This window comes from Esox lucius, chromosome 2 (assembly GCF_011004845.1).
Source record: "Esox lucius isolate fEsoLuc1 chromosome 2, fEsoLuc1.pri, whole genome shotgun sequence".
NCBI classification, from domain to species: domain Eukaryota; kingdom Metazoa; phylum Chordata; class Actinopteri; order Esociformes; family Esocidae; genus Esox; species Esox lucius.
In genome coordinates this window covers 9,585,199-9,601,104 of record NC_047570.1, presented here as the reverse complement: position 1 = coordinate 9,601,104, position 15,906 = coordinate 9,585,199, and the positions used below count along the sequence as shown (strand labels likewise).

Below are 15,906 nucleotides of genomic sequence, written 5' to 3'. Positions count from 1 at the left end.
AAGTTCACTCCTGGTTCACAACGCAAAAATTTTTTTCTTGAACAGAGGCATTCTTGCTACAGTCCCTTAGCTGTCATGTGACAGTGTTGTTCCAGTCTCTCTGCGTTCCCTGTGTCGCATTGTTATGGGGGAGACCAACTGTGACCAATGAAGGTTAAAAGCCTGCGGCGTGTTAGTTTGATGTGCATGTCTGTGTCTATGTGTGTTTGTGTGTTTCTGTGTCTGTGCGTGGGGGGACTAAATTGACTTGATTATGGCCCAGGCTAGAGTCACGCTCTGTTCAGGAGCCTAGGCGTTCCGTCAGAACTACTCGCTGATTGAGAATGGAGTTTTAAATAATGCACAGTGTGTTTACATATGTGCCACCCAGTCCCCAGAGCAGAGTACTCCAGATACACCTTTTGTTTTCCTCTGCCGTTGAGCTTCTTTGCATCTCTTCGAGAGGGAGGTCAGGGTTGAATTGCGATGGGCGCCGGCCAACTCAATCGTGGTTGCAGGCCAGGAAATGCGTTCTACTCCGAAGCATGTGTGCTGGCGTAGACATCCTGGATGAGCGACCGGCTTGATGTGAAACAGAGGCTGGAATCACGTTCGCGTTTCACTCGACTCGCTCAAACCTACCAGGTAGTTGCTGCCATGAGGCACAACCAAAAATGCAAATTGGGCATACCAAAAATACTAAGAAAAAAATCACAGGTGTTGTGAAATTTTTCCCTCGCTCACAAGCATAGCATTTGTGGGTGAGTGGTTGAGCAGGACAGCATAGAAAAGTTTTCCCTTCACTCAGCTGGCCACATTCCTCTGGCCCTCGTCTCTAAGCACGTCTCCATCTCTCTTCGTCTGGCACGGTAGCGCCAGCTCTGCAAATTCTATGGTCTGAGTCAGGCTTTTACCTTCTTCTGAAGCTGCGGGGGGGGTTCTCTTTGGCGTGCAGTCGTGTTGGTGCGTGCGCGGCCAGCTTGGATGCACATGGATTGTACTTGGGTGCGCGTGGGTTGCTTTTGGAGCGATTTTGTATTCTGCTCGGTTTGCCACACACAGGCGACACCTGGGGGCGCTGGAATCCGGCGGCAAGCCCTTCTGAGTGTTCGTGACGGTCCCACCAAGATTGGCGAGAGCCGGGGAATGACTGGGAGTGATAACCTGCGGAAGGGAAAGGTTCTCCGACTAAGCCTGCTCTTCTGGAACTGTTTGGATGGCTGGCTACGCCGCTCGGTCTTTGTGGACCCAGCGGGGGCCTGGAGGCTTTTGGTCACATGCCGCTGGCTGGAGCACACCGCCAACGTCTGCATGAGGGCCACGGCTAAGCTGCAGGGAGATGCGCATGCGCCCTGCCGAAGCCTGCAGCATTCACAACCCCCCCCCTCTCCCACCCCCCATGCCTCAGTGCATGGCCTCTCTCCAGCCCCATGCTCCCCACCTGCGGAGCGGCCATCCGTAAGCCAGCATCCTGTCTTAGCGTGACACATCCCCTTGCCTGCAGCGCTGTGACATTTCCCTTGCTAGTTTCCCCATGCGCGTCGTGACGCATCCCCCAAATAACATTTACCCCACAGCAACAGACTGCTGTCGCCAAGGTCCCCAGTTAAGCCCAAAATGGCTGCTGTTTCTCCTTCAGACCCACAGCGAGCTTTCCCAGTCTGCCAGCGTGCATTTGTGTCTGGACTTGACAACACATAAAGGCGACACATGAATAATCGCCTAGATTTGTATGCATTGGACACTTTTAGGACCACTTGGTCTGCAGAGTGGCCTAGCGCTGATGAAGCAGTATACATCTCTCTGCCAGCTAATGTGCTGTTTCCCAGAGTCCCGTCGTCATTGGACATCAGACAAAACCATGCACCTTCTTCAGCTCTTATACAACAGAACAGAGCAAGGCTGGCGCTTAGAACGCAGAGAGCGGTTTTATGTTCCTGGATGAAGTAATTAGCTTTCCTTGGTCCTTTCTCCTGCGGGGTAACACCTCTAAACTGTGATTTTAAAGGCACTCCGTCTCTTCTCATTACTGAAGAAAGGCTTGCGCTCAGCGCTAATTGTTTTTCTTTTTAATAGCATCATTAAGCTGTCTCACTCTCTTCCCCGCCAAGGGACTTTGCTGGAGTTTTCACTGGAACTGTACACGGAAGTATATTGGATGCCCCGGGTTAGAACATAATGAAACCGCTTCCATTCCCCACGACTCATTCCGAACACGACTAGAGTGGGTGTCGGCGGGAGACTGTACTGTTCCATTCCCCCCTGGTGGGTACTAAGCCGACGGCAGGGACTCATGTCAAAACACACCGCACGTCTCAGTGCAACATCCAGCCTATATCGGCGGGTACAGGTTCAACTAGGACTACGCAGGGGCTGTCCAGTCAGTGTCGCTACAATACAGGTCTTAGTTCAACCCTGTAACACACAATTCTGGCTCTATTAGCTTCCTTCATAGTGCAGTATGTTTGGAGGCGGGGGAGACGGACAGAGATGGGGTGCGGTATAGTGCTGCGGTTTACGTTAGCCGAGCATCCGCGGCTAACACGTCGGTCACAGCAGCACCTGCTGCTCTGAAGTGGTTTGATGCGACGTGCTCTGTCATTATAATCAGGTACAGGAGAGAGGAGTTTCAGGGTTGAATAGCAAGGTCAGGCTCTCATATCAGAAGGAACGGTCTACTCTGGGCCTGATTTACAACTCTCACGACTGTGATTCTTGGTAATTTGCTGATTTTCTCGAGACGGGTGTACGCTCATGCTTGACTCATAAACGGAGCCGTGCCAAACTGTGTTTTTTTGTTTTGTGTCCTATAATCAATCACTGAGGCTCTCACTTGCCGTTAATGTAAAAAGCGAGGGACGGGCTTTGATTTAAGTGAGTCTGCAGTCCAGCCATGCAGTCCGTCCCCGTTGATCCTGATTTGCATTGATCCTGACTTGTTGTCCCATCCTTTGTTAACCGTAACTGTGCTATGTTGGCTTTGCTTGATTTGTGTCTTTCATGCTGCTTGTTTATGGATCTGAATGCCTCTAACCGCTCCTTTGTCTTCTCGTCGACACAGCCGGCCAGCTGAGCCAGTCGGCCCACCTCTCCCTGCAGCTGCCCTACACAGTCCTGGGCCTGGGGCGCAGCGCCAACTTCCTGGACCATCTGTACGTGGGCATCCCCCGGCCCCCCGGAGAAACGGTACAGTATGTTGCAGTGTAACATGGGATGGGGTGTGGAGGGCCAGGGGAGCAGAGGGGAGGGCCAGGGGAGGAGAGGGGAGGGCCAGGGGAGCAGAGGGGAGGGCCAGGGGAGGAGAGGGGAGGGACAGGGGAGGAGAGGGGAGGGACAGGGGAGCAGAGGGGAGGGGCAGGGGAGTAGAGGGAAGGGCCAAGGGAGGAGAGGAGAGGGGCAGGGAAGTAGAGGGAAGGGACAGGGGAGCAGAGGGGAGGGGCAGGGCTCTCTGCCAGTCTTAAACCCGGACAAGACGGGAAGCCGATGGGCTACAGATGACCTGGTTACCTCAGGTCAGGGAGCTGTCGTAATTACCCTTGTACGCCGTCCATTTTGTTCAAAACGTGTCTCTTTTCTTCATTACAAACCGTTTGGCACATGTTGGGTAATGTATGTGAACGAGGTCGTGGGTGTCTTTTCTCTGCGTTGATTGGAATACACTAGGGTTCCACTTCTGGGCAGCCACACCGTGGACGATTATCAGAGTTTGACAGCCGGCCTGTTCGCTTATGGGAAATCTCTCCAGGCAACTGGTTCACAGTCATTCCCTTGAGTTGTCAATCATGAACGTTTAGTTAATTGGTGTGCTTTTATTGTGTTCTAGCATGTATGTTGGATACATGCTAGAACACCTACACTCACCTAAAGGATTATTAGGAACACCTGTTCAATTTCTCATTAATGCAATTATCTAATCAACCAATCACATGGCAGTTTCTTCAATGCATTTAGGGGTGTGGTCCTGGTCAAGACAATCTCCTGAACTCCAAACTTAATGTCAGAATGGGAAAGAAAGGTGATTCAAGCAATTTTGAGCGTGGCATGGTTGTTGGTGCCAGACAGGCCAGTATTTCACAAACTGCTCAGTTACTGGGATTTTCACACACAACAATTTCTAGGGTTTACAAAGAATGGTGTGAAAAGGGAAAAACATCCAGTATGCGGCAGTCCTGTGGGCGAAAATGCCTTGTTGATGCTAGAGGTCAGAGGAGAATGGGCCGACTGATTCAAGCTGATAGAAGAGCAACTTTGACTGAAATAACCACTCGTTACAACCAAGGTATGCAGCAAAGCATTTGTGAAGCCACAACACGCACAACCTTGAGGCGGATGGGCTACAACAGCAGAAGACCCCACCGGGTACCACTCATCTCCACTACAAATAGGAAAAAGAGGCTACAATTTGCACGAGCTCACCAAAATTGGACAGTTGAAGACTGGAAGAATGTTGCCTGGTCTGATGAGTCTCGATTTCTGTTGAGACATTCAGATGGTAGAGTCAGAATTTGGCGTAAACAGAATGAGAACATGGATCCATCATGCCTTGTTACCACTGTGCAGGCTGGTGGTGGTGTAATGGTGTGGGGGATGTTTTCTTGGCACACTTTAGGCCCCTTAGTGCCAATTGGGCATCGTTTAAATGCCACAGCCTACCTGAGCATTGTTTCTGACCATGTCCATCCCTTTATGACCACCATGTACCCATCCTCTGATGGCTACTTCCAGCAGGATAATGCACCATGTCACAAAGCTCGAATTATTTCAAATTGGTTTGTTGAACATGACAATGAGTTCACTGTACTGAAATGGCCCCCACAGTCACCAGATCTCAACCCAATAGAGCATCTTTGGGATGTGGTGGAACGGGAGCTTCGTGCCCTGGATATGCATCCCACATATCTCCATCAACTGCAAGATGCTATCCTATCAGTATGGGCCAACATTTCTAAAGAATGCTTTCCGCACCTTGTTGAATCAATGCCACATAGAATTAAGGCAGTTCTGAAGGCAAAAGGGGGACAAACACAGTATTAGTATGGTGTTCCTAATAATCCTTTAGGTGAGTGTATGTTGAGTGTGTAATGGTTGAATGTGTGTTTATGTATTTACAGTATGGATTTTAGATGTGCCTTGTATGGTTTGATGCTTTCTTACTCCCCAACAAACATATTGTGTCTAGAAATAACACCAGCCTACTGTTTCGACTGCCTACTGCTGTTTGTCTTATCGTTGCCTGAAAGGCCTACGTTGAAAGGCCTGCCTGTCTCCTCAGGCCGTATAGCCAGTTTATTTTGGGAATGTTCACTTGGATGGCCACAGGCTTTTTATTTTAGCTGTTTAATCTCCCATGTTTAGAGATATCATGCAGAGACGTGGGCTACATAATCATGTCAATCAAATGGTGCGCACGTGCACAGACGCTTCTGGATCTTTAGTTTAAGAGACACATTTGAACAATTGGAAAAAAGACGGATCCGCAGCCACTCTGATCCTAGTCTCTTGTGGGTAGATTCTGTGGGCAAGGATGCAGCTGTCAATCATGTGAAATGTTGCAGTAAATTTGGCTTCACTGTGTTTTTAAGAGCAGTTGTAACTGCAGGTGCTGGTCATAAAATTAGAATATCATCAAAAAGTTGATTTATTTCAGTAATTCAAAAGTTAAACTTGTATAATGTATACATTCATTCCACACAGACTGATATATTTAGTGTTTATTTCTTTTAATTGTGATGATTATAACTGACAACTAATGAAAATCCCAAATTCAGTATCTCTGAAAATTTGAATATTGCTTAAGACCAATACAAAAAAATAATTTTATGATATGTTGGCCAACTGAAAAGTATGAACATGAAAAGTATGAGCATGTACAACACTCAATACTTAATTGTTGCTCCTTTTGCCTGAATTACTGCAGCAATGCGGCGTGGCATGGAGTCGATCAGTCTGTGGCACTGCTCAGGTGTTATGAGAGCCCAGGTTGCTCTGATAGTGGCCTTCAGCTCTTCTGCATTGTTGGGTCTGGCATATCGCATCTTCCTCTTCACAATACCACATAGATTTTCTATAGGGTTAAGGTCAGGCGGGTTTGCTGGCCATTTAAGAACAGGGATACCATGGTCCTTAAACCAGGTACTGGTAGCATTGGCACTGTGTGCAGGTGCCAAGTCCTGTTGGAAAATGAAATCTGCATCTCCATAAAGTTGGTCAGCAGCAGGAAGCATGAAGTGCTCTAAAACTTCCTGGTAGACGGCTGTGTTGACCTTGGACCTCAGAAAACACAGTGGACCAACACCAGCAGATGACATGGCACCCCAAACCATCAATGACTGTGGAAACTTTACACTGGACTTCTGGATTCTGTGCCTCTCCTCTCTTCCTCCAGACTCTGGGACCTTGATTTCCAAAGGAAATGCAAAATGTACTCATCAGTGGACATTACTCAGCAGCAGTCCAGTCCTTTTTGTCTTTAGCCCAGGCGAGACGCTTCTGACGCTGTGTCTTGTTCAAGAGTGGCTTGACACAAGGAATGCGACAGCTGAAACCCATGTCTTGCATACGTCTGTGCGTGGTGGTTCTTGAAGCACTGACTCCAGCTGCAGTCCACTCTCCCCCACATTTTTGAATGGGTTTTGTTTCACAATCCTCTCCAGGGTGTGGTTATCCCTATTGCTTGTACACTTTTTTCTACCACATCTTTTCCTTCCCTCTCTATTAATGTGCTTGGACACAGAGCTCTGTGAACAGCCGGCTTCTTTAGCTATGACTTTTTGTGTCTTGCCCTCCTTGTGCAAGGTGTCAGTGGTCGTCTTTTAGACAGCTGTCAAGTCAGCAGTCTTCCCCATGATTGTGTAGCCTACAGAACTAGACTGAGAGACCATTTATAGGCCTTTGCAGGTGTTTTGAGTTAATTAGCTGATTAGAGTGTGGCACCAGGTGTCTTCAATATTGAACCTTTTCACAATATTCTAATTTTCTGAGATACTGAATTTGGTGTTTTCATTAGTTGTCAGTTATAATCATAAATATTTAAAGAAATAAACACTTGAAATATATCAGTCTGTGTGGAATGAATGTATACATTATACAAGTTTCACTTTTTGAATGGAATTACTGAATAGATTTAGTAATACATTTTTGATGATATTCAAATTTTATGACCAGCACCTGTATATAAGTATGTAGTAAAACTTCAGGTCTAGATCAAAAGAGCTATCAGAGGCTGTAAGAACAAAGATTGTTGATGTCCACAAGCCTACCAGGGGTTACAGAGGGCTTTCCAAGCAATTTGAAGACAATCATTTTACCTTCCTTTCTACAAATAGAGAATTTCATACCACTAGCAAGCTGTGTAGGACTTGCTGTCCTACTAAATTCAGACCAAGAGCTAACCAAAAGATGCTCATAATAGTGTCAAAGAACCCTGGGGTCACATCAAGGCATCTCTTGCTTCACACAAGGACGAAGTGCATGAGTCAGACAGCTGTCAGAAACAGACCGTCGACTTCCCTTAACACTCTCATAAAAGAATATGAATTTACTGAAGTTTGCCAGACAACACCTGGGTGATGAACAATATGGTCTGGACAGACAAGTCAGCGGTGGAATTGATTGGCTGCAGTATCAGATGCCAGGGTCGGCAACAGAAGATGCTGCATTCGAACAAAATATCTAATGTCAACAATAAAGCATGTTGGCAGGGCGTCATGGTTTTGGGCTGCTTTGCTGCCTCAGGGCCTGTTCTATTAGCCATCTTTGAGTTCAATAGGAGGTCCACATTGTACCAGAAAATACTTGAAAGATTGAAGCCATTTGTAAAACACTGAAGCCGGACAGAAAATGGTTCTTACAACACAACAATGACCAAAAACATATCAGTAAATACACCCCAGATTGGCTCAAAAAGAGAAAAACAAAAAGTTATATTTCACTATTATGAGCAAGCCCAGAACCTAATCCTATATAAATTCTAATCCTATATAAATTCTAATCCTATATAAATGCTAATCCTATAAACGCTTGAATAAATAATGCAATCATGTTGAATCATTTATTGCAATCATTATTGCAGTCATGTTGAATAAATGATTGCAAATATACTTTATCAGTGTTGTTTGATCATTTAGGTCGGCTTTATCTGTCAGCAGTATTAAAATGTAAAAAATCCACGTGTAAATATGTAATTGAAAAAAGACATGTCTTAATGTCGATGACGGCGCTGATACCGGTCTTCCTGGTCACTGCAGCCATGTGGAGAACCACTAAAGCCCAACGCCAGCTGTTACAGTAGGTTGATATGAACATGTTTCACCCTGTTGCGGTATGATAAGTAGATGTACTCGTAGGATATGTGTATCTATTATGCAGTACTGAATTGATTATCTTCCTCCTTCACCCACTTTGTGCTGCCTCAGACACTGACGTGTGCCTCGGGTTTTGGCGGAGCGGCCGACAGACGCCAGTCCCTCGTATCACGTGCCGTTTGAAATACCTTTTGTTGGTTCCTCGACAAATCCCTGTGTGTGTCCTACTTCTTTTCAAGATGCAGCTCCCCCTTCCCCTCCTGTCAAAGAATCGAACAGAGGTCTTTATCAAAGCGGATTTGCATTGCAGATTTCTGCCCATCGCTACCTTGGGAGCGAGGCTTTTACAGAATGAGGCATCTTAAGTACAGTCAGATGCTTTGTTGTCTTTTGGCTCCTCCGAGTTATGTAAGGGAATGCTTCTGCTCACTACCGCTCACAATTTCCACACAATGCAATTCATCACATCAATAGAGGGCGTTGTATTAAGTTAACAACTTGAACTTCAGGGAGTGCATTAGTATTGTCTCTCCAGGACTACCTGTGCCGTATACACATGTAATGAAGCGCTGCGTCTCTGAGAGGATTTTGGAGAGGAGAGTTCTCATTTGTCTGTCTCAGGTCTGCCTCCAAACCCTCCCTCACAGGATGAAAGATTTGGGAGGCCGTGTGAGGGATTTTGAGTAAGCTAAGGAGTGTGTTCCACTTCTCTACGCTCTGTTACACATCGTCTCCATCCCATGAGGATCCTTCCCTACGCTCACAAGGTTTACTTCACTAATCAACATTCCCCAATACCCTACTTCACTCCCGACTTCAGACCCAGCGTTGTCCTTTGAAACACTCTCTAAAGACCCAGAAACGCTTTCCTCCTCCAAAACAGACATCTTCTCTCAGCCGAAGTGCCAGAAGCGCAGACTGTCACCATTTCCCCGCTGCCGTTATGCATAAACTGCACTGCATTGAAGAGCAAAAATATTAGCGTTAGCCTAGAAGCTAAAGCACCTCTGCTACTTAGGACCTTGCTCATTGTGAACCAGGCGCTAACACAACAAGGCGACTCGTAGGGTTCGTTATTCCACCAAACCTTTTTTTTCCTACCTCTGACAATCCCGAGCAATTACCTAATCGAAATCCCACAATCTACCGCTTTGCTTAGCTCTGTGCCTTGACCCCAGTATTTTTATCCACAAACTATCTAGGTCGGCTGCGGGGTCTCGTGCACTTCAGTTGACATTTCCTAGTGTCAAGGAGTCATACGCTAGGTTTACGCTAGGTTAACGCTAGGTGCCCAAACCCACACAAACGTCAGCGGTGTAACGATGTTCCGGCTAATGGTAGGGAATATTCCGTTCAGAAGTGAGATGTGTATAATTCACACTGAGTTTGCTGGTGACCTTAACCGTAGGAAGTAGGCTGCAGCACCAGGGGACCGCCGCTAGCAGACCTCATTTATTTAATTTACAAGCCTGCCTGTGTTTTAAGTGCACAGCTTTAAATAGCCTGGGCATAGGTAGTGGAAAGCCCTGGGCTCTCATTAGGGTGGCTCTGAGTAGAAGGGAATGTAAAGTACAGTATGCACTCACACACTGTCCGCGAATGTGCGTGCGTTGGGGCGCGTGGCAGTGCATGTTTCCCACATCCCTTAATGTTGCCAAATGATAGATGTGTTGTCGGGGAATTAGTCTGTCCTCCCTGGAGAACGCCGCGGAAAAGATGAATTTTAACGTTGGCTGGTAATTGCCAGCCAGTAACATCTTTAGGCGGGAACACGACCTTTGTAATTGATAGAGTAACTGGTTTTGAAAAGCTTTTAAGCGCGGGTTTCGAGTGAAGTTCCTTAAACCCTGAAGAACGGGAGGGAAAATTGTACTGCTGTACAGGATGTGACTCACTCACCTTCTGCACTGTCTGCCCTGAATACCTCGAACTCCACTCCTTCAGTAATTGCTAGCCATAAGGCTCTAATAACACCATTTCTCTGTGTGTGTCTGGCAGGATATGAGGAAGCAGGAATGGACGGCCATCATTCCCAATTCTCAGCTCATAGTAATCCCTTACCCACACAACGAGCCCCGCAGGTGCGTGCACAACCACACACACACACGAGCACAAGATCTCATGCATTCCATATCTGCACACCCACATGACATGCTCCAGCCATGATTCCATGGGTTTTTCTGTGTGGTCCACGTGTTGTCCCCCCCCAGGAGTGGAGACAGATGGCAGAAACCCTCCCTCCTTATGGCAGTAAACATATTCTCACACCAACACACTACACACACACACACACACACACACGCACGCACGCACTTGTTCTTATAAACACATGTACTTGTTTATAGCTACTAAATTACCTCTCAATAAATCACACATTATTACAGTCCATTGGTCAGTACATTACTGTGTAGACATTATCTGTTATGTAAAGCTATCAGGGTCATAAACTGGGCACAGAAATGCAACACGTTGTTGGCTGTTTTTGTATTCCGCCTTTGCTAGTTCTGGTTCGGCACCATTAATATTTCATTTGTTTATTAGTTCTGATGGGATGGGTCTTGACTGTATCCTCCTCAGAGTTTTTGATTCATATTTAAGGAGGTGTATTGTTGTACTTCAGCCATTCTGTTCCTTGTAGTGTAAGTTACTCCCTGAGTCTGTTCTGGTTTTCAGTTGAACCATTCAAAAAAAAAAAAACTCTGTCATATTGAATATTTTCACAGTATGTAAAACGAAAGACAAAAAAATACTCTTCATTTTTTTGCTCTTTATCTTTTTTTTATTTAAATGGTTCATCTGACAGCGGATATATCGTTTCTCAATTCATTTAGCCATAATAGGTCGTATTTGTCAGGATATTTTCGTATTCAGTCATTCACAGAGACTTTGTATTGTCAAATATGGCAAAATATGTTTCTTTAATAATAGCACATCCACATTTACCTTCTGATATGGAGAATATAAGCCCAGCCTTTCTGTATAACTCTTAAGTCATGTAGAGTTGAGAACCTGTCTTTTATTTTCTTCTTTCCTCCCTCTTAGCTGGAGTGCGAAGCTTTATCTGACGCCCAGTAATATTGTCCTGCTGACCGCCATTGCTCTGATTGGCGTGTGCGTTTTCATCCTGGTCATCATCGGCGTCCTCCACTGGCAAGAGAAGGTGAGAATGGAACGACACAGATGCTTCCTACACCCCCTTATCGCCACTGTTGTCATTATTGATATAATCAATAACCATGCTCACCACCAACATTGTCATTATCATTATAATCAATAACAATGATCACCAGCAGCATTGTCATTACCGTTTTAATCAATAACAATGATCAACACAAATATTGTCATTGTCATTATAATCAATAACAGTGATCACCACCAACATTGTCATTACCGTTATAATCAGTAAGTGATCACCACAAATATTGTCATTACCACTGTCAACCTTCCCCAGCCTCCGTCATTATACGCCGGCCGTTCCTCCCTGTTGCCTCTTAACAGCAGGAGCCAGAGCCTGTGGTTTTCTGGCCAGAACCGTCATCCACCCCTCCACTCAGTGTGTCCATGGACAGCTTTGTAGTGGCTGGTGGAGGGCTCCCCTTCCCCCACGGCCCTAGTGGGCCACTGTGGAGCTATGGTTCCGGTCCAGAGAGCACGAGGCCCGCCGGGGGCACGGGGCATACTCCGTGATGAACAGATGGGGCAGAACCAGCAGATGGGCCCGAGGTTCCCCTGTCCTCTAGCCTTCCGGCAGACCTCTTGCGCGGGTATCGGATGGCCGCAACCAGGGGAGGACACCCCAGTGCAAACGTTTTGTACGGTTCCCTTCTGCATATAAAATCGGATGTTCCTTATCCCCGCGAATATGCCATCCAGGAGGGTGCACAGATTGACGCTTACGTGCATAGGTCCACTCGCTGAGCTCCCATTGGTCGTCATGAGTTTCAGTGTTTAGGTAACTGTGTGGTTCTGGTGTCTCAAAACGAGCGTGGGATTTTGTCGAAATGTGGTTTATGTGTGTCCACCATGCCAAACACTCTCTGAGCGAACGGTCCACAACAGCAGTGGCTAGTGTGTCTCTGCCGAGCTCTGGTGACGCTGGCGTCTTCTCCAAGCCATCTGCTGTGGGTGCCCGGGAATCATGCACGTGGAAAGCCATAATTGCTCTCTGCTCAGGGAACTGTTCCCGGGAACACTAGCTTCATTGGAGTTGACAGTGTATTAAAAGAACATGTTTGGCTTCATGTCTGAGGACCCACGCCCAGCGATTATGTTTTAGCAGAAAATGAGAGAGCAACGGAGACACGGTTCCTAGTCCATTGTTGGTTAGAGGTTCATTACATGATAATGTTTCCGATGGCCCAGGTAATGGAAGCCCAGGCAATAGCCGTTCATTTGTTAAGATAATTACCGGGCCACTGCACTTCAGCTCGGAGCTGTCTCCTCTTCGTGTTATTATTGCAGCAGCCGATGTTGTTGTGAGATTCTGCGCCGCGCCCACGGGTCTGCCATCGAGCGGTTACTGCCTTGGTCTGCTGTTAATGGCCGATTTTTTTTTTTTCTTTTTTTTTTTCTTCCGGGACCCACTTGTGGCGTTTTTGCCTTGTCGAGCATGTGCCAACTGTACTGTGAGCGAGCGTGCCTAGAAGTCATGGACGAGCCCGGCAGCCACTGAGCGCTGCTGTCCATCTGACTCACTCGGCCCAGCACAGTAATGCACTATAACGAAAAGGGGCTCTCATGGATAAGACTAACCTTTCACGCAGTGGGAAATAATCTCCATAGACTTTTCCTCCTTCGATGCAGTTTGGTCCCGGTTAGACGGGTGATTTGTCATTGACATGTGTTCTTTATGCTGGCCCCTGCTATTTGTTCCACACATTTCAATGTCAAGTAGTAATCTGGAGCAGAGAAACATAGTAGCTTCTGTGGCCTTCAAGACACAGAGTCCAAACTAAATCCAGTCTCATTTGTAGATATTGTTGGCTGTGTTGTTGAGATCATTTTAAAGATAGGAAAGCTAGCTAACATTTGAATGAAACTGCCTGCTCCTTCTTAGCTTTACTGTGAATCTGATTTGTTTACACTCCAGAGCAATTGATCCTTGAGCTGTTTGTGTTTTGTTTAGGCTTTAACTGAATTCTGGGCTTTTTAAACCTCTGTGTTGCAAACACAAGTCTTATCCTGTTGTGTTCTGTGTTTGCTGCTCTTTGGGAACTCCATAGCACTGAGCAAGGATGAGGTACCGCATATAAAACCCCTTCAAAATAGGTCAAGCTAACGTGTTGCTGAATTTGACATTCAATCACAAGAAGAGTGTTTCCCTGTTCACTCACTCAGTAAGTTTCAGACCACTCAGCAAATGACAGACTGATGATATAGCAAACAGAATAACAACATGATCGTACCCCCCCCAAACACTCAATTAGTTCAGGTTCATATGCCACAATGAGACATCAATATTGACAGGACTGTGAGCCAGATGACTTAATAATGAGACCTAATTACCATATTACAGTGTGTCCTTGTGCACTCAATGAAGACAGTTGCTTGTACTCAAACACCCAGCACTGGAGAACGTCCACTCCCTCAAGCTCTGAACAACACCGATCTGTCCAGCCAGCAGCCTGTTCCGATGTTTGTACATGAACAGAATGCTGTCTCGTACGAGGCCTGATCCCAGTACCAATGTCAGTTTCAACTCTGTAATATTTAAAACTATCGCTTTACTCATCGTACAGGCCTTTAAACTACACGTTGACTGTCATCGAGAGAAAAATAGGGCTATGCTATAAATAAACAGTGTTCACCAGTGCTTAATAATGGAAAGTGTGTGTGCGGACTGGTAAAGTACACATTTTTATGTCTGTGAGAGGAAGACTTCTGCACGCACATGTACCAGTATATAACCATTTTGGCACTTACTGGATGTCAAAGAGCTTGACATTAAGGTTTGTTCTAATGATGGTCTTTAGCGTCTGTATATACTGTGTGCTGGTGTCATTGTTATTCCAGAACGGTTTCAGCCTTGTCTCTGCCTCCATCACCACCTGTAAGCCTCTGTTTGTCTCTGTCTGACTCGAGACATGGTGACCCCCTGACCCCGACTATTGCCCTGTATTTCAGAAAGCGGACGACCGGGAGAAGAGACAGGAAGCACACCGGTTCCATTTCGATGCCATGTGATGGAGTACAGGAAGACATGGACCTCTGGATGCAGTCCTACCTGCTTTCTGTACCTTTGAAGTTTGCTGGTCCACTAAATGATTTCTTTGAGCCCCTTAACCCTCTTGAGGATGAGCCATTTACAAGTGTATGGAGATTTCCATGACGTGATCAAATGTAAAAGACACCAAAAGTGTCTTCTCTTATCATTGCACCGAATTGGTCGGAATTTGAACATGTTTGTATATATGTACACACACATTTCCTCACACATTTCAATGGCCCTAGTGGTGGATGTGCCCCAATCCAAACAAGACGACTGAGCGATATCCCAGGAGATATGTTCATCAAATGGTTTCGTTCAGCTTTTTTCGTGTGCTATGAATGTCAAGTGGGCGCTAACAGCTGAAGTTGCCATTTGAAAGTAGTGTATAAGTCGTCCTAATCGGCAAAACACAAGTGATTGGTTTCTTTTGGGGGCATTGATATCATAATGCTACTTAAAGCCTTATGTATGTCCGGTCATCCACTGACTGCCCGTATGTTTTCTGTATATTGTGCTTCAAAAGGTTAATGTGTTAATGTACTATTGCCAGACTGTCAACTGACCCATGCAGGGTAATGGATGTATCCGTTGAGCTCTACTGTATATAACTACTAACTGTCTATCTGTACACGCTCCATTATTACTGTGCATGTCAGGTTGATTATGTACTGTTCCCCTTCTTGTTCCTTTGAAATACATGACAATATGTCCTTGGTTGACAGCACCTTCTCTCCTCTGCCCTCCGAGTGGTTTTGGAAGGGCACTTTCATGGTCCATTCACACCTCTGGTTTGGTCTTGTCCTTACTGTCCTCAGCTTTAATCGAGAAGTATTTTTCACCCATAGTAATCTTGCCAGTCTGTCATGATCAACTTGTTGTGTTTTTGGAGTGCCAAACACTTGATTATGTGTGTGAACCCTTCAATGGGATGGTGGTTGTCAAATGGACCAATTAATAATTCTGCTTACAAAGGGGAATGGGGTTTGTTCTTTAACCAACAGAAAAGTGCAATCATTCTTGTCACCAATGTAAAAGCCTCATTTATATTTATGTTTTGAATCCTTTTTAATGAACGTGGGAAAAGTTATTGGATGGTATGGGTCTAACATCCAGATATTTATTTTATCATCTCATGTCTGTGGTTTGCACTTTTTTTTAAACTAATGATTAATAGTAATGTGTCTAATTTATTTCAGTGTTGTGTTCGTGCATGTGAATTGCACATTTAATCAGAAATGTTTTCCATCATTTCTGTTGAGAATGTTTTTGGGATGCTGGGTTGAAAATTAAAGTGTTTAACAAGCTTAATTAATGGTGATTCTCTCTGAAAATGTATTTAACTTGATTCTAGCATATGTCAAGTCACACTTTTGACTTACAGACACGTTTATTATAACTTGTAAGCTCTGATGCATA

The 15,906-nt window shown here is 45.6% G+C and overlaps 1 protein-coding gene across 1 annotated transcript in view; it reads left to right on the top strand.

The window, feature by feature from the left end:
- The window catches only part of itfg1 (integrin alpha FG-GAP repeat containing 1), a 131,616-nt gene extending 115,818 nt beyond the window's left edge, over positions 1 to 15,798 (top strand). Inside the window, exons 15-18 of the mRNA XM_034296425.1 lie at positions 3,041 to 3,165; positions 10,281 to 10,363; positions 11,325 to 11,442; positions 14,406 to 15,798. Coding sequence (XP_034152316.1) covers positions 3,041 to 3,165; positions 10,281 to 10,363; positions 11,325 to 11,442; positions 14,406 to 14,465 — 386 coding nt within the window. The 3' untranslated portion in view covers positions 14,466 to 15,798. The remainder of the gene's footprint in view (positions 1 to 3,040; positions 3,166 to 10,280; positions 10,364 to 11,324; positions 11,443 to 14,405) is intronic.
- The last annotated feature ends 108 nt before the right edge of the window (positions 15,799 to 15,906 follow it).